Source organism: Cyrtonyx montezumae, unplaced genomic scaffold, assembly GCF_038088225.1.
Source record: "Cyrtonyx montezumae isolate F1298 unplaced genomic scaffold, pur_monq_1.0 scaffold_3, whole genome shotgun sequence".
NCBI classification, from domain to species: Eukaryota; Metazoa; Chordata; class Aves; order Galliformes; family Odontophoridae; genus Cyrtonyx; species Cyrtonyx montezumae.
The window spans coordinates 105,613,128-105,632,183 of record NW_027072034.1 but is presented as its reverse complement, the minus strand read 5'-3'; the positions used below and the strand labels follow the sequence as shown (position 1 = coordinate 105,632,183).

General features: G+C 38.5%; 1 protein-coding gene across 2 annotated transcripts in view; it reads left to right on the top strand.

Moving 5' to 3' along the window:
• EEA1 (early endosome antigen 1) overlaps positions 1-16,394 on the top strand; it is a 65,417-nt gene extending 49,023 nt beyond the window's left edge. For both annotated transcript variants that reach the window (XM_065742679.1, XM_065742680.1), the window contains 11 exons: positions 124-454; positions 1,590-1,691; positions 2,921-3,115; positions 3,910-4,092; positions 9,157-9,342; positions 9,767-9,898; positions 11,649-11,834; positions 12,123-12,361; positions 14,232-14,352; positions 14,655-14,753; positions 15,809-16,394. In XM_065742679.1, coding sequence (XP_065598751.1) covers positions 124-454; positions 1,590-1,691; positions 2,921-3,115; positions 3,910-4,092; positions 9,157-9,342; positions 9,767-9,898; positions 11,649-11,834; positions 12,123-12,361; positions 14,232-14,352; positions 14,655-14,753; positions 15,809-15,931 — 1,897 coding nt within the window. In that variant the 3' untranslated portion in view covers positions 15,932-16,394. The remainder of the gene's footprint in view (positions 1-123; positions 455-1,589; positions 1,692-2,920; positions 3,116-3,909; positions 4,093-9,156; positions 9,343-9,766; positions 9,899-11,648; positions 11,835-12,122; positions 12,362-14,231; positions 14,353-14,654; positions 14,754-15,808) is intronic.
• Positions 16,395-19,056: the final 2,662 nt, after the last annotated feature.

The window sequence follows — 19,056 nt, the reverse complement described above, 5'->3', positions numbered from 1 at the left end:
CATTCTTTGAATTAGTTCTATAGGCAATATACTTAAATAGAGATGTTCAATGATACAGCAGAACCTGTGAAGAGCAACCTTAAGAAATCTTTCTTTTTTCTCTGTTCTGTTTCATATTTGCAGTATGTCCAGCTCTAAATTGGATTTACAGAAGAAATCTGAGGCCCTTGAACAAGCAAAACAGCACATTTCAAAGCAAGAGGAGGAAAATGCCAGCCTCAAACATAATCTTGAGAAATCAAGTCAAGATACAAGTAAACAACTCAAGGAATTAGACTGTAAAGTGCAGGCAGCAACATCAGAGCTGCAACAGGTGAAATCAGAGAAGGATGCTTTGTTAAAGGATCTTACAGCTACCAAAGAGAAACTCTCAAAAAGTTCTGAAAACTTCAAAAAAAGGAAGGAAGAATTAGAAAAAGAAATAGAAAAAGGAAAAGCAGCTGTAGCTGAAATGGTTAGTAGTTTTGTTCATTTTGCATTAAGTTTGAAATATTAACTGTCTGATATTAAGACAGGTTTCTGTCTGAAAATAGTGTATATATGATGAGCCTGCATGGAAATGTATTAGTGCCACTGTATTGAAGAAATATGGACAGAGGTCATTTTAATATCCTTTCCATGTCCTTTCATATAGAATCTTCCTGTGCACTTGCCTGAACATCCTGGAAAGCTGTGTACTGCAGCCAGAATAGCACCCTCTGTTTTCTTGGGAGATGCTTAACTTAAGGGTATATAAGAGCACTAGCATTATTTCAGTTTCAGAGGGGTCTCATACATGGCAGTATAGTAACAAATACTTCTCCCAAGCCAGTGTACTATGGTAATAAGAATCAGCCCTGACTAGCCTTAAAATACACCTTCTTCCCCGTTTTGCTTTGTTGGTAATAAAACTGATGACTATATCAATAAATATTCAAATATCTTGCATGTCACAATTTCCCAGAACCCATGTGTAGCTACTTTTATTCTACTCTGTAAAAAAAATAAATACGCTCCTAGTTAAAAATAACACTTTTTCCTTTCTTCCTTCACCTTTTTTACATAAGCTTTTTTGCTTGCTTAAGTTACTGCTGTTTAATTTTTTGTTTTTCCTAAAAGCTTGAAGGATTTTCTCCCGAGTTTAGACTTCTTAGGTACTGCTTCTAATCACTGGGAATCTCATCGCTGACTTGGTGCATAGAATGTAGTTGTTTGTGTGATAATCTTGCAAATATATTTACTCATGAGTTTTCAAGAAATTTTGAATCCTGAGGAGAGCAATACGCCCAGTGCTTGCCCTAAGAAGAAGGCTGCCAACAGCAGCTTCAACCAAAGAGACTATTTCTAATCATAAAATCTTTCTGGCACAGGACTCCTTAAAGTATGTGATATCAACTGTGTTCAGCTTTGATTTATCACTGTTAATGACTGGGATTTTTAACTGAAGATGTTCACAGCTGAGGAGGAAAGCATTCTTACTGAAAAAAAAAAAAAAGAAACAAAAAAAATTGACCACTAACATATCCTACAAAAACTCTTGTAGCTAAAAATGCCTGGCATTTGGTCTTAAAAGCTCACAGAAATATTTGCTTGTCTCTTCTGTTTTATAGGAAAAATCTTATCAAGAAGTAAAACAGCAGCTCCAGGTTCAGACAGAGTCTGTAGCTAAAGAGAGGAATGAATTGAAAAACTCACTGGAAAAAAAGGAGGGGGTGAGCTGTCCACATCACTTATTTAGTTTGAAAAATCAGGAAAAGAGTAATAACATGTTGAAAAGATTGATTTTCAGTTTCTCATGCTGGGATTGTCAAGGGAAAAACTAGTTTTCAAATTGTAACCTTTCTGTGACTCTAAAAAAAGGTAATACTAAAAATTTCCTAGATGTATTTTAAAATGCAGGTTCTGGTCTTAATTATCTGTGCTCTGCATACCATTTTAGCCTTGGAGTTTCTTCATTAGTGAAACAGTTATTTTTTGATTACTCTATCCTCATTTTCTTTCACTTACAGTCTGTGAACAATGACATTGTTTATCTAATATCCTTAGATCTGTTTGCAACTCAGGCCTCGCTGAGTTGCCTAATCCATGTGTTCTCTGTGTGGTTGACAGGAAATTTTCATATATTCTTGGAGGTTTATTTGCTTTTGCAAACTTTTATAATTGTCTTTGTCAACATATGGACCAAGTTAACTTTAAAAAAAAAAAAAATATTTTTCCAAATTTCTTTACCTAAACTGCCTTCTTAAAGGAGCCAGAAAAGCATAATGAGCACTGGACATGTTTTGAAGTGTGGTGGATTCTTTCTGCTTGAAAGAGGGTTTGTGGATGTGCAGGGGTAATGCTTTCAGAGAGACCTTTCTTCTCTGACTGCTGCTGCTACTCCGTCTTCTCTCTTGCTCTGGCAGATAATGCTGTGCTGCTCTGTGGCGAGTGCACAAGGATGAGATTTGTGGTATAGGTATCCTTAAAATCTAAACCTGATTGTCAGTGTTCTTTAGTATCCAGCTCTGAAGAAGGAGCTAGTAGTGACACTATGGAATCATCTGGTTCTGTATGCAAGAAGTATTGCATCCTTGGAAACTGCTACAGATAATCTGCAGATTATTCTAAAATCATGAGGACAAATATACTGGATCACAGAAAATATATTGCCCGGTACAGAGCAAAACAGCAGATGCATACAGGAATGTAGAAGAGGGCTTTGTAACCTTTCAGGTTACAACCAGGGGACACTCCCCAGCTTGTAGCAGTCGTTTGGAGGATGAGCCAGAGACCGTTATCTTCAGCTTTCATAGCTTTGACTAGTTTTTCATTTGTGAGTTTGTCTGTTTATTTTTTGAACTACATAATTTCTCATACACACAGTTTGATAAGCAGTTACATGTATAAATAATGATTAAAATTAAAATTATGTACAGTTATTTAATATTTTTGAATATAGATTTCTAAGCAATTGTCAATAGAACTTGACTCAACACGAGCACAAGTACTGGAAATTCAGGGTCTTCTGAAAGAGAAAGAAAACAGTGAGCAGCATCTTCAGGGAAAGCTGAGAGAGGTAAAGGAATCTTTTGAGCAGAAGAAAAAACATAGCGAAACGCTGCAAGCTGAATTAAAAACTGCCCTTTTAGAAAAGGTAAGGCTGGCCTCTCATACTCCTTTAAGAAAATTAATATACATTTATCTGATAATGCTGCAACTTTTATGCCTACGTCTTTGTGATAAACAGTGATTTACTGTCGACTTGTTTGGAAAAAGTAAGGTCAGGATGTGGAATCAAGGTCTTCGACAGTCAATGCTGAAATATACAGATTCTGTAGGAGCTGAGTTTCAATACGTTGGTAAAAAAGGCTAGATTGAGTATTTTTATGTTGCTTTGGGTAGGTGCTATGAAGCAAGAGCTGCTCTTTTCCTGTAAAGCAGTAGAAAGTTTTGTGAGAGCAGTTTAGACCAACTCTGCAGTGTTTTGGAATGTCTGTGGCAGTTTTAAACTAACTCTTTTATTATACCGAAGGAATTTATCTGAGTGACAGTATGAAACTCATAAACCATAGTGGAAGGAGTTCAAATGTCTTGTAGCATGAGAGAATGTTCTGTTGCATGCCATGCACTGTTAAATGTTGCTCCAGCTTTGGCTGCCCTGTGTTACATGTTCAAACTTGTGCTTTAGTCAGACTATAGAAACTGTAGGACTTAAAATATTACTCAGGTTTTAAATGTTAGGTCTTATTATGCTTAACTTAATCTTCCGACTTGAATTAAGTGTTGTTGTTAAATTAGTTACAGACTATTTAAAACTGTAAATATTAGATTACTGTTACTATTGCTGTTTCATAAATGAAAAAAAAATCTAGTAGAAATGTGGTTTATTGAAATGGTTAACATTACTGTCTGTAACTTTAACTGGCACTTCCTATGCTTATGTTTCAGGCAGAACTGGAGAATAAACTGCAACAGCAGACTATTTTGTCAGCTCAGGAGCTTAAAGCAGAGAAAGGAAAACTAGCAGACCTACAGAAGACCCATGAAAAAAATAAGGAAAACATGGAAAAGTTGCAACTGGACCTTTATGGGAAAGAGTCTGAGCTGTTGGCAACCAGGCAAGACCTTAAGGTACTTAGAGGCATTTTAATGTTATGTGTGACTTAGATCTGTGAATATCCTCTCTGAAGACAAAGAAACAGTGTGAGATCTGTATGTCGTAAGAAAAGAAGTCCCTTTTTATATAAAGAATTTAGTGATACTCAATCCCTTCTCATGGGCTAGAGAACACATTGAAACTTATTTCAAGCCAAGTGTGTTTGCTTGTTTGAGCTACGCTTCCATTTGTGCAATGGCAGTGTGAGCTGTAGAAGCAAAGTGAAAGGTGATTTGTTTTTTGTATTGTTTTAAGGTTATTTTGTTGTTCTTGTAGCTTTCAGACGATTTAAATAGTATAGCTAATGAGGGCAAAGCTGCTGACAGAACATGAGTAACTGCCACCTTCTAGATAATATAACTAGAATTTTAGTTTTTGTTTTGTTCCTGTATCTTTGCCTCTTCTTCTTCCTGGCTGATCATAGACTTTCAGAGATGTCAAACTAATAGAAACAGTAGGCTCAGGGACTTGCCTTGAATGCCAACATCTAAATGTAGTCCTTCAAGTTTTTGCTATTCTGAAGCAGAATTTACCTTATTTGGCATTAGGGTATATAATGCCTTCAGGAAGATCTTGTTGGGAATTGAGTCAATAAGAAAAGATGGTTTTTTGTTCTTTTTTCTTGATCCTCCCTCCTTCGTGTCAGCGATAAACCAGTTAGTCTAAGACCATACTGTGCTTCAGAGATGTATGGCTTTGGCTCCTTTCACTTGCAAAGCTGAGTGGGATTCATTGCCTGCTATTGGCACTGTAGGTTTAGGCTTTTCTGAAGTTCTTGGAGAGCAGTTCTTCTGCAGAGCTGGCCATCTCATCCATTTTAGATGTTGGCTTCTGTTTGCTCTCGACAACTGCTTAACTTGAATAGCTCCTTTCCACCTCTCCTGGTGCAGGCGTTTCATTCCCATCCTTGAAATATTAAAGGCCTCGGAGCCATTTCGGATAGTGACATGTGAGCTGTGGATACCTAGACAAATTCCAGGTTTTGGGTTACTTTAACAAAAATAGCTCCTTTATGCACCAGTCAATGAATCATTCACCCTAATCATTCTTCTCTGTGGCATTAGAATACCTGCCATGTTTTCCTGCAAGTTAGAGAAGCTTTATTTTCAGTGTTCCTTGTGTGAATCGTCATGCAAAGATATAGAGAGCTTTGGCCTGCTTATGACATAGGTGATTTAAACAGACTTAGGGTTAGTGACTGTGGCACTCGAGCTTCCTTTCTGAGTTAGTTTCCCACTGTATAGAGACATCTGGTAGTGCAGTGACCCATAAACATGTCAAATGTGCTCAATAAATCTTTTTGGTATAATTTAATTTAAATACTGTTTATTGCAAAAATAGGTCTGAATAGGTGTTATTAAGCCAGCTTGATGACCTCTAGTTCTGGCAGATACAAAGTAGGACAGTAGGTGTCACACGTGCTTACCTGAATCGAGATGGTGGTTAGAGATGGAACATCTGTGCAAAAAGGTAAAATAAGGTGACAGGATCAGATGACTGGTGATGCTTGTAGTATATATATAAGGTGACTAGCAACAGGAAAGTAAGGTTGTTAATATGAGCAGTCAGGTAACTTGATGCATCATGTAAATATCTGTGTAGCCTAGAGAGCCTCAGGAAGGTTGGTGTCCTCAGCACTGAGGTGATGTATCACTCTGGGGGCTGTTTGCTTGCTTATTTATGTATTTATGCATAATAATTAGGGCTAGTGTGGTCTTCTTGGCACTGCTTTTTGTTGTTTTTTTTTTCTGTAAAATTTAGAAGACGGAAAAGGATGAGGGGAATGTATGATTAACTGTGGCTGTGCAGTTTCATTGCAATGTTAAATGAAAGTACTAGTGATAACTTGTCTTAAAAGACAGCAAAGGAAAAAGTGTTCAGGAGTGTTATTTTTCAGAGCTGAGTCTATAAATATCAATCAAGTCAGAAGAACCATATGACAGAATTTCTTGGTCTGGTTCCTCGTCAGTTATTTGTAATTCATTTAGCCTTAGAGGATTTGCTTAGTTAAGGTGGGTGATTTGAGCCGGAGCTAAGAACTGGGAAGAAGTTAGTTTGGGAAGAAAGCTGGTACAAGGCCTGCAATTCAGAATGGAGTTGGTGTTATTAGTAGGCTGTAGCTGAAGCTTTTAAAACTTGTATACGATGTGACTTGTGTGGGATTTTTGGTAGAGTTATGAGTTCCTTGCACAGCTGTGTTTAGTCAGTATGGTTTGAAGTCTAATGTTGCCTCCCCCAGGCATGGCTCGATTGTTCTGGAAGATGCTAGCAATGCTAGGTTTGCTTTAGTTTAAAAAAACCTAGAAGGCAAAGCTTAAATATTCAGAATTTGTGTAACACCATGCTGTTATTCAGGCCAGAATTCTTGGGTGTGAGGATAGGTCATTGAAGGCTGCAGAGCGCGCAGGTTGGCGTGAGCTGGGTTCCTGGGAGGGGATAGCAGGAGCTGGCTGTACACAGAGCACCATCTGCTGGCTCGTGGCTGGCATGTCACTGCAGGCTGGTGGCTGAGAGAGCTGTCAGGCTGCCCTGCGGCAGGAGGAAGGGAACACTCATGTGAAGCTTTTGCAGCTGGGGATGCAGCACTGCAGGAGAGCACAGCTCTCGTACAGCTGTCCTAGCTGGAGTGCTATCAGCACAGGTTGAGGAATTAAACATCCCTTTAAAACTGCAGTTACTGGTTGACTAACAAAAAATAGTTTATGTAGTTTTAGCCAGATGCAAACTTTAGAGCTGTTACTCGCAGAGGAAAAGTGAGAAATGTAGGAAATCCTAAAGTGAGAGCAAAGTTATAATGTGGATGCTGTGTGCTGCAAATTTAGTTTAGTTTAAAAAAGGCACCTTTGATAGCAGTGAATAAACGTGTGTTTGTCTGAACAAAGAAATTGGGCATGATTCGAGTGCTTGTAAAAACTATAGTTCTGTATATATTACAATTTATACATTATATATATATAAAACTTGGATTCTATTTTTTTTTCTGGAAAAAAAATATTCTCTATATTTCTGGAAAAAAAAACTCCTATTTACAGGAGCTAATGAAAATGCAGAACTAGTACTTGCTTCATTTTGAGTTAGTGCAAACGTACTTCGTATGTGTTCTGCTCTCCTGAACTCTGCCAAATCTTCCTCAGTGTTGGCATTAGTGCATTTTGTAGTTGATCCTGGTTTCCTCTGTGTTCTCAAAAGAATGTTTCTTTGCCTCCAACATTGGCATTGCTGTCTGTGTATCTTCAGTGGATGTTTTGGGAGAGTATATCTACTGCCAAACCTCAGGTCTGTAAATTGGGAGACTACACTGCCTACAGTCAGCCTAATCCCACTGCCAAAAACATGAAGCTACATTAGGTGAAGAGCTGTGAGCAATTTCACGCCCCTTCTTTGGATGGGGAGTGAGGAGAGGGGCACACAGACTAAACTGGCTCCTACATGCACCTCCTTTGTATGCAGTGAATCCAGGTCATGAGACACAGCTGCTTCTTGCAGTGCAGCAGTCTAAGTTGTACAAGATGAGGCTGAGATGACTTCTTAGTTATACCAGCCAAACTAACGTATGATTTTATTTACAATAATAAGTAAAGATTGCCTTCTTTTGTTCTGTATGTTTTCCTTGCATTTTGTTTTCTCTGTCATACTAAAAAGTGATCTCATGACTGAGGTTATCTTGCTGGGAGCACACCTATTGTTTTCTGGAAGCAATGCCAAAACTGAGTAATGAAGGTAATAGCATCGGATGTTGTGAGTGGTGATTTTATATTAAAGATGTGAATTCCTTGGCAGACCGAAAGAATCAGGATGAACTACAGTCCTGATAAGAGGCTCAGCCAGGAGCAAGGATAACTGGAATAGATATCCAGATTTCCACTTGTTTCCAGAGGGTGCTGTGAGGGATTTTTGAGCAATGCAAAAAGATAAACAGAAGATGGATTTGCTAGTGAAGTTATATTAAATGGCTTCCCAGTTAAGATCCCTAGAGTTACCATTAATCACAGCACAATTAAAAGTCACGTGCTGTATGGGAGCTTTAGTATGCCCGGGTGTGCTCGAAATTCAGACTCCCTTACATAACAAATTACAGAGTTACAGAAACTTTTATGTATAATACCATGCAGAGTAGGCTGAATGCTGGCAGTCTTCCATCACTAAGCCTGATTTTTCTAGCAAAGTGCTTCAGATACTACAAATAAGGGTTAGGAAAGATCAGAAATCAATTTGTATTTAAACGAAGATGGGAGCTGCTAAAGCAGATGTATAATTAAGTCAAAGTTGTTTAAGTTCAGTGTTTTTTAAAGGGAATAATAAGTACAAGAGATCTAATTAGGATTTAAGTAAGAAGGGTATCAGCAAAAGTAGTATTTAAATCCTTAGGGGTTCACTAATGGCAATAAATGGCTCACTAATAGGAATAAGAAATAAGCCAATGAAATTACAGTCTATAATAGATTTTGAATGGAAGTTTAAACTTTGTATTTGAAATGCTGATGTAGCTGATGCAATTACATGTTTTGTCCCAATATTAGCATTTTTGTAGGTTGTACATTACACTTCAGGGTTTTAAAAAAATTTCTTGACTGTGCTAGTGGTAGTTTCCTTAAGGCACTGGAAAAAAAGAATACCGAATGACTTCTGAGAAGTTCACACTGTGGCTTTGGTGCTGCTTAAATAACAGCTATATAGAGTTACAGTGCAGTTGATTTAGCCTGAGAGTAAACTCTGTGTAAGCAAAGTCAAACTCATTTTCTTTCCATCGAACGGTCATCTTTCCTTCCTTGTACTTCTGTATGTTTTTGTGTTTTGTCTGTGGAAGGGTGCAAACTAGAGTATGTGTGATTGTACTGTTGATGGAAATGTTTCTGGGTAGTCTCTTTTTACTAGGGGTAAACTTGTGACCTACGAGTTCCTGTAGCTGTACTTTGTCAACCTTTGAAGTGAACCACTGCATGGTAGGTGACAATTTTTCCCAGTGGAAAATGATGAGTGTCAGGTATCTGAAGGTCTTGTACTTGCCAGATAATTTGCAGAGCTGTCTTTGTAATTAGTCCACAGAAGAAAAACTGGCTCTTGCTCAAGAAGAAGTAGTTTCCAGCAGAAATCGTATTGCTACCAATAATCAGCAGATTCAGGAACTGAAGAAAGCAAAATCTGCACTGGAACAGGATGCATCAAAGAAGGAACAGCAGCTGGGTGAGAAGACCAAAATGTTACAGGATCTTCAGAACGAGAGGGTAAATGTCTCTGTCTTTTGAAGTCTTCACACAGATAGTCAGAGACTCCCCCTGCCCTCTCCTCTCCATTAATTCCTGCTGGATTTCTAAACGGGTTATTTTGGGGGCAGAGTGCTATTGTACAGCATAGCAACAGCTATTTTACTGAATATGGTGCAAAGACTGCTAACAGTTGAAGTGAATTTGCTCTAAAATAGGCTGTTAATTTGATATAAGTGGCTAGACATGCAGAAAACATTATTAGTTTTAAATCTAAGACTGTAAATATACTGCTAATTGTGGATGGAGATGTAGTTATGTGGCAATTGTTTTTCTACTTAGAGCTTTTGCAACCAATTGGTTTGAGTCCTAGACTTTTTTTAAGTGAATTTGGAAATTGCTTTTCTGGTGCCTTTTTAATACTTCTATTAAATTTCTCTTCAAGATTTTGAAAGAAAAAGATTTGGCTAATGAAAAATGTAAAACAACAGAGCTCCAGGAAATAAGGAATAGACTTGAAAAAGAAAGTGCCAAGCTGAACGAAGAGCTTAGAATCTGCAAGCAAGAATTTGAGAAGGTATATTGAGACAAACTGAGTCTTCATGTGGTTGGTTATCTGATAAGAAATATGTGCCTACTCAGTAGATGTAATCTGGAATGGCTTTGCAGAGATGGTAAGATTACAGGTAAGGGAACCAAAGCATGCATTTCATTGAGGTTCCTGAGCAATGCTGACTTGATTAGTGATAATCCAGGAGCACCGGTGCCCACTGTTCTTAGCCAGGTGGACACAAAACTTGTGTTCATTTCAGGGCTCTTTTTCCAGTGTACTGCAGATTCATTGTGGATACCCTTGCTTGACTGTGCTGAAGTGTAGAAAAGAAAAGATGTTCCAGAGCATCATGAATATTTAGTTTTTCCAGATATTCTAGGCACATCTAGTGCTTCTCAAGTATGTGTGGTAGTGCTTCCAGCTCCCTTCATGTGATGTGGTTTTTACTTTTTTTTTTTTTTTTGGAGAAAAAACAATGTCAGAAGCCTCTAAAGACTAACTCTTTTCTGAGATCATGACAGTCAGATGAGCTGTTCAAAGGGTAAAAACCTGGAGACATCAAATAAATAAATTTTATTCTTGAGTAAAGCAAATGACTTCTTGCTACATTCTATGTATTTCATTTTTTTAGTTTCCTGAAAGGCTATTGTGTACTTTCCACGTGATACTGTAAGTAATTATATTTACATCTGTTAAACACACAGCATTTAAATTGCTGCACCAGTTGAGGGACTCTGCCTGTATACTAATAAAAAGGAAGTAACACGGTATCTTAAGTTAAATTTCAGATGTTCTTTGGTTCTCCAGTGTTTAAGAGTGGATTGATTTAGTTTAGATAGAAATCAGTAATTTGTTACTGTCAAGCAGTCTATGCCAAGCAGTTTCTTGGTTTTGGAGAATGCTTGTTATAATTATCATCACTTCATGAAATCCGTTTTAAAAGAGAAAACTTAGAATAATATATACAGACTGTGTACACCAATGGCAGCTCCAGGTTTATCACTTGATACTGGGAGTCAGACTAAAGTAGAAATTGTTCATTACTCTGTTTTCCATCTCTTGCCAGGGAGTGTATAGATGCACTTTTTATAGGATATCCACTTGTTCTCAGGTTATATTCGCTTTGATTTGCTATTAACTTCCAATGGAAATTTTGATTTATCTCCATAATAAGGCTGGCAACCCCTATTAAGCTATTAGTACTTGCATGTTTGGCTGTGTCATTTTAAGGAAAAGGATTCCTATAAATTCAACTATGTATTCTACTTCAAGATTTATTTTTTTTTTTGATACAGAGAAACAAACTAATGTTTAGAACCAAACGTATCATTATACTTGTTTAAAATGTAGTAGATAAACATTTGAGATAAAGGCAAACTAGCCTTTTTCCATCAATGCTGGATTTTTACTTTGTCATTTTTAGTTTTTGAAGCTGATTAGTGCAACCAAAGAACAGTGTGAACTAAATTTTACAACTGACTAGAAAATGACAGTGGGCATTTCTTTTCAATGAATTTTAGAAAATAATCCAACACAGCTTGTGCTTTCTTAGTAGAAAAAATAATACATTATATTCGTTTAAAATAATTGAACGTTGTTAACATATGTATAGGTTTAAAATCTTTGACTATGAAAATCACTGACACTTCGTGCTGTAAAACCATCCATTCTTCCAGTGATAAACTCTTACTGGAAAACAAGTCAGTGCTTTTGAATTTAAGTCAACAGTGCTTCCAGTGTTGCCACTCTAACTTTGGTTTCTTGATCCTAACAGGAGGTGGCAAATCTCAAGGATGCAAAACAACTACTGATTCAACAGAAATTAGAGCTTCAAGGCAAGATAGATAATATGAATTTAGCTCTGGAACAGGAGAAGAAAAACCAACAAGCTGTCAAAGATCAGCTGAAAAAGAAAGAAGAGGAACTGAAGAAAGAATGTGCTGAAATTGAAGCCAAACTGGTTAGTGTGTAGGACTGTAAGACTGTTTTGTGAACGTGCCTTTAGATTCTTTTGGAGCAGAGAGGAAGCAGTGAGTTGTAACATTAATTTTTAAATGACAAGATCAGAAATCTTTGAGGTGTTTAATACTGTGGGAAAATTCAGCAGGAGACAATCTTTTTTAATAAGTTTCATTGGATAAAAGTAATGATTCCAGTATAGTAAAGATCCTTTGCCTTAATTAAATGTAAGGAATATTGAAAGAATACTTGGAAGATAGTTTTTTATTCTTTTGTGTGGCTTATTCAGCACTCAGAGGTGAAAGAGAAAGAAGATGAAAACCGGAAGCATGAGGAGAAGGAGACCAAGCTCACCATGCAGGTCACAGCTCTGAATGAAAACCTGGCTACCATGAAGAAAGAGTGGCAAAGCAGTCAGAGACGAGTTAGTGAACTGGAGAAACAGACAGACGACTTACGTGGGGACATTGCTGTCTTGGAAGCAACAGTGCAGAATAATCAGGATGAGAGAAGAGCGTTGCTGGAGAGGTAAGGAGGGGTCATGAGGATGCAGACGTAATTTAGGGAATGGTTGGCCTTGCAGCAAGGCTTCTTTCAGTTGACTCAGGATTCCACATTTAAATCCATGTTTGCAGCTAGTACCTGGGCTGTTGGCTGTGGTTTTCGAGAGTGAAGCCTTCTCCTGTCCCTGCCAAAGCACAGCGAGTGTTGCGAAAAACAACTTTGTTTTGACTGGGTACTGTGTTGTAGGAAATCAGACAGGCTTATCCAGACCCTTATGTCACCAGAATACGATATTTGTGCCTGTGCTTAAAGATTTGTGCCAATCTCAGAGCACCTTCTAAATCTATTGGACACTCATCTCATCTGTTGCATGACCCTCACAGGGGCTGGCAGAAGGGGCCTCTCTTAACTAAGAAACCTCCATCACTCTGAGTCTCCTCTGTCGTGAATGAATCAGAATAAATGTGCTAGTAATCTTGAAAGCTAGATCCGGCTCCTTAGTACCTCCTTTACCATAGAATTTGGTTACAGATTTCTAGATGTATCTGCTGCTCATGTTGGAAGACTGAATATAATTGGCTTAGGCAGACTTTCTAGGATTAACACAAGTCATTGTCTTCCTCCCAAAAACCTAAAGTCTTCCTTTCTCCATTTTTTTAATGTCTATAGTGTATTTGTTAAGAATTATGTGAGCAGAGTTGCTTTCCTTCAGACAGCGGGAGGACTGCAAGGCAGCAGGAGTTATCTGAAAGCAGAGATAACAAGGCTTACAGCATCTGCAAGACTGGAAACTTTCTCCATCTATGTCCGAAGGTGTTTAGCGAAGGCGGAATGGAAAACTTTTCTCTCTCCTGTCAAGTTTTTGATTGATTTTTGGATATTAGGCTTTGGGGAAAGAATGGGATCAGTTCAAATGAGATTGTTTTTGTTTGGCAGTTCATAGTATGCTGAACTCATCCAGTAACCCTTTTATGCCTTAGTAGAAAGACACATTTTAAAATCTAGATTTCAAGTTAGCTGCATATCAGCTTTTGCGAAATGGCCTCACTAAAATATAAGGTTACTTTTCTTCTCTGTTTTCTGAGCTGATCTGCTACAGATGCTTTGTGAGAACATCCTGTAGCATGGTGATACTCATTGGAGGATACTGATTAATAGACTGCATTCAGTACTGTCCCTGGTGTTTGGAATAGCCCCAGGTATCAATAAGCCCCAGATAACTTGGAGCAGTGCCAGCTAATCTTAAACTGATCGTTATAACAGAATGTTTTTTCAGCCAAGGCATTCAAGAACTTTTCACAGCAAGTATATTTTCAGCTGGATTTTATGAGGCTAACTATTCTTCTCATAGAATCATAGAATAGCCTGGGTTGAAAAGGACCTCAAAGATCATGTAGTTTCAACCCTCCTGACAAGGGCAGGGTCGCCAGCCACTAGACCAGGCTGCCCAGAGCCACATCCAGCCTGGCCTTGAGCACATCCAGGGATGGGGCATCCACAACCTCTCTGGGCAACCTGTGCCAGTGCATTACCACCCTCTGAGTGAAAAACTTCCTCCTACTTCCTCCTAACATCCAACATAAATCTCCCTGTCTTAGTTTAAAACCATTCCCCCTTGTCCTATCACTATCAACCCGTGTAAACAGTCGTTCCCCCTCCTGTTGATACATTCCCTTCAAGTATTGCAAGGCCACTATTAAGTGTTCCTGGAGCCTTGTCTTCTGTAAGCTAAACAAGCCCAGTTCCCTCAACCTTTCCTCACAGGAGTATTCCAGCCCTCTGATAATTTTTGTGGCCCTCCTCTGGGCCCATCTCTGTCATGACAGCCTGCTTACAGGAGGCAGAGTACTTAGTCTTATATGCTTTGAACTGACTATACAATTTTTATCCTTAGGTGTATAAAAAGTGAGGGAGAAATTGAAAAGCTTCAATCCAAACTTGTAGAAATGAAGAAAAAACTGGACAACACTACTGCTGCAATGCAGGAACTAGGCCGAGAAAACCAGTCATTACAGGTACAACTTGATTTGAAGCAATTAAACCTGCTGATTCTGTCTGTGGGGCTTGTGAGAAATGAAGTTTGCATCACATTCATGGTGGGTTACCTTTCCACAGTGACTAAGGTGTTCCTGTGGTGCACAAAGACAGTATTTCTATGGGTTAACTTTGCTTAAAATTTTCTTTCTGAAAAAATATGAGCTCTCAGTGTTACAGCAGAACTGGTGTTTTTGCTGCATAGTATGCGCAGTGGAATTGAGCAAATTAGTACAAATTAGGTATGCATTTTGATTTGTATTATTTTTGTAAATTTAAATAGATCAAACACACCCAAGCTCTCAACAGGAAATGGGCAGAAGACAATGAGGTACAGAATTGTATGGCCTGTGGAAAAGGCTTTTCAGTGACAGTGAGAAGGGTAGGTGTGTTTTCCTGTGTTTCTGTGGGGGTTTTCTTTTTTTTTTCTGTTGCTTTCAAGCTATTTTACATGCAGAGCACTTTGGAAAATGGCTTTAAAAGTGCTGTGGTATTTGAGACATCTCAGAATATATGTACTGCTTATGGTTCCTTAAATGTTAAAAGTAATGTTTGTGGGGCTTACTGTATTCATGCTTTTTCTACTATTGTAACGACAACAATTTATAAATAGCATTGAAGATTTCAGTCCTCAAACAGGCAAAATGATACTGCTATGAGAGTAGTTACAGTAAACTTTCTTATAACCAATCTGGACTGGATGAACAACTGAAAATGAAAGGTGAATTTGTTGAAACTGGATATATGTGAAAATACGAGACATCAACGTGGTCTGGAGCTTTGTGATTGCATCTTTGTAAGCACTAGCTAGACACAGAGCAGGAGAAACAACTGGCTATGCTTCAGGTCTGTAAAACTGCCATAGTCAGGTAAGATGTTAGCACCCCTTTGTTGGCGGGGTGTACCCTTCATCCAGAGATTGTAGTTACTGTCCCTCCATAAAGTTACTTGGAAGTGCAGTCGGTAAGGGGTGTTCATGAGGTTCATTTTGTAGTGCTTCCAGATTTCTTTTTAGGTAGTTCTCCCTGCCCTATGTTATTTGTTGTCATGTCCTTTGGGTAGTCTTTGAACAAAGGCTGCTGGATTGTTTTATTCAAGGGTACTCCCCATGTGAAAGCAGATAGGAAGAACATGTTTTATGCAACCAGAAAAAGTTAGTAGAAATTAATAAGGAGAAGTAGTTACAACCGGTTCAGTTCTGAAAATGGCATAGGCAGCATTCAGTGAAGCAGCACTTCTAATGATTTTGCTCCTGTATCCTTCAGGAAGGATTTATCCATGCTCTACATATGAGCTCAGGGTGCTATGTAACTACTATTTGAAAATTCAGACTTCAGAGACATGCGAGAGTTGAATTGGCATGATAATGATCTCCATTAAAGATCTATGCCCATAGCTCTGTAATTAATGCTCACTTTTTTTTTTCCTCTTTCACAGCATCACTGTAGACAGTGTGGAAATATCTTTTGTGCTGAGTGCTCAGCAAAGAATGCCTTAACTCCTTCTTCTAAGAAGCCTGTCCGGGTCTGTGATACTTGCTTTAATGACTTGCAAGGATAACTGGTGTGAGCAACAAAGAAATGTTACACTAAAATGTATTATTTCTGTTGATGCACTTCATTCAGCACTCAGACTACTACTCAGTTTGGACAATGATTGTAACACTTGGCAAAATTTAGTATATTTTAAAATGTTTATTGATACCAAGTAAAACTATTGTATTTTTTGTGAGATATGGGCTCAGATCACCCAAGCTTATTGCTGTCTATCCTGGAAAGAGCTTCTATGTCTAGATTAGAATATCCAGTTATTTGTAAATAAAGTTTAAACAGAGGAGTAACAATGTATTTTTTTATCTTTTTTTTTTCCGAGAGAAAATGTGTTTATGTGATATTGCAGTTTATTCTTGTTTCCTTCAGTGGAAAAGGAGGATGCAAAAACCTGTGAGGATGTCGTGTATCAAAAGTTGCTGTAATAGCATAACTCATTGTTGCATTTGATTGTGTATCTGATGCATTTATAACCCCCTGTGGTTTTGTTTCTTTCTCTCTTCTCTGGTTTTTGGACTTTTCTCTTTAAAGTTCGAACTCCACAATGAGGTTTAAATAGGTGGACTCAACTCTCAGGATTTTTTTTGCCCACTTAGAACTTGTAGTATCAGCACCTGAGTTCTTATCCAACTACAGGACTTGATTACTGGAATATCTTTATTTATGCTGTACTGCATAGTTTGTGTGTGCACGTGTGTGTGTATGTGTGAACAAAAGATGAGACCAAGTTTAGCGGGCATTGTAGGAACATTACACGAAGCTCTCCCACATGGACTGATTTAACTTCTACATGTTTGATGAATTGATTTTCATGTCCCAGAAACCCTTTACGTGCAGGTTTTAAAAAACAGTGAAGATAGTAGTAGCCTGTTGCCCATTTGTCATCATGCCCATGCTCTGGAAGCTCCAAGAAGTCCCTGTGGTTCTGAGGCATGTCCTGAAATTCTGCACTGGGAATCCTGCTAAGAAAAACTCTCTTCAGAGGGTGCTGCAGTCAAGCTGAACTTTTCTCCTGTTGCTTCCTTCAGCTCTTGGTGGAAGAAGCTGAACACTCGGTACTCCTAACAAACTTCACTTTCCCATTGTTTCATCTGTCCCCTGTTGCTGAGGTTCTTAAACTGTATGCTAGTTCTATGATTTAGTCTGCTTGGAATGGTGTTGTGAATCTCCTGGTGCTGGCTTAGCTGTAAGCCAAACAGCTCTAAATAAGCATGTCAGTATATACAGTTTTAGGTCATAGATTCATGGACTCGCTCGGGTTGAAAGGGGCCCTTAAAGATCAACTATTCCAACCTCCCTGCAATGGACACTATATCAGGTTGCTCTGAACAGGTCCACTAATGGGGCAGCCACAGTTTCTCTGGGCAGTCTCTTCTGGTGTCTTACCACCCTGTATTTGTTCAGATATTACTTCTCTGTACGAACAATGGAGGTGTCCTGATGCATTCATGTAAATTCCAAATCTTTTCCTTGTGTTTTTATTTACACTCGTGTGGTTTTTTTTCTGCCTGTCTAACTTTCTCTCTCTTTGAAATGAGTATCTGGTGTTTGGCCTCAAAACTTTTACTATTATTTCTTCTGAGCTAAGGTTACCTCTTCTGATGCTAGGGCTACTTTGTCTTAAATACTCTGATAAATTCCTTACAACCCAAACCATTCTCTGTCTTAAAAAGTTGTGCTGGCTGCTCAGAGTTAAGGAATGTGTCCTCAGTTCCTTTGCTCCTTGCCTTCCAAGGGAAAGAAACAAATTCTGTTACAGTGATTACAGGAGAGTTAGCCATCTTTAGGCAGGTTTGCTTTCTTTTCTCTACTGACAGCTCTATATAGGAATGAAGAGGAGACTTGTGTAAAATGTCCAGTCCTGACTCTCAAATGAAAAGACTTCTTAATCCCTCTTCCCCAGTAGTGATCTGTCTTTCGTATTCTTAACTGCCTCGTTCTAAATTTGCATCCTCAAGCATTTTTTCCCAACAAATTTTCTTAAAATTGAATTCTTATTTCCCAAAAGCCAGCTGAAGTGTTGAACTAGTTCTCCCAACTATAGAATGAAAGCATGATAACTGAAATACTTAGCAACTTCTCCAGTTTGAACTTGAGAATTGCTTGCTTGAAAGAAACAGTTACTGTGATGACTCCTTATGAAAAGATCTTCTGGACTTGCTGTATCTCCTTGTTGCAGCTGCTCAGAATAGGAATTCTTTGAATAGAAAGTAAGTGCAGAACTCTGCCTCTGGGCATTTCTTCTATTTATTTATTAACCAAGGGTATCCAGAAGGTTTGCTTTCAAACCTTTCTTTGTCTGACAAGTGACTTCAGAAATCTGGCAAAGGTGAAGATATTGGAGTCTTGCTCCAGCCTAGCTCTGGTTGTGAAACACATGGAGCCTGGTGCTGCTTTCAGGGCAAAGGACAACCACACTGAGCAGAAGGGATTTTAAGAATGACGAGGGAAGCCTCCCACAGCTGCAGGAAGGACAGAATGTATGTGGTAGATGAAGATGGAAATCTCTCAGGGGAGCTTGGGAATTGGTTAAAAGACTCTCTTGTGTTTGGATGTTTTAGTTTTGAATGGGAATGTTTAAAACCTGAGGAGGTGGCTGTACTGTGAGAGGAAACATTAGAAGTTCTGGTAGAGTTGTTCTTGATTAGACCTTTTGTGATGCTTATGTGTAAAGATGAGCAAAGTCACCTCACTCAGCTGGCTGCTGACTCCGTGTGTTTAGTTGGCCAAAGCGTAACTCTTGATGCGGCGCTCCCCATCTTCAGGGTGAAACCAGCTCTGTTTCTGAAGGTTGCTTTTTCATGACTTGACTTTTTGAGGGGACAAAAATGTTTTTCAAATACATACTTGCAGGAAAAAAAAAAAGAATTGTTAAAATCAGGAGGAGCAGTGCTGGGGTAGAAGCTTTCGTGCTTGAGGATTTAGTCTACAGCAAAGTTGGGAGTTCTACAGCTTTTCATTGGAGTACAGTAGTGACTTCGTTGCTAAATCTTATGCTCCTACACTTTTCCTTAGGATTCTTAGTGCAGATCTGTAATCCGTGATGAGTTGATGGACCATATAATGCTGTCAGCCTGGTTTTCAGATTGGAACCTGTGCTGAAGCTTGGAAAAATGACCTTGGAGGATTACTATT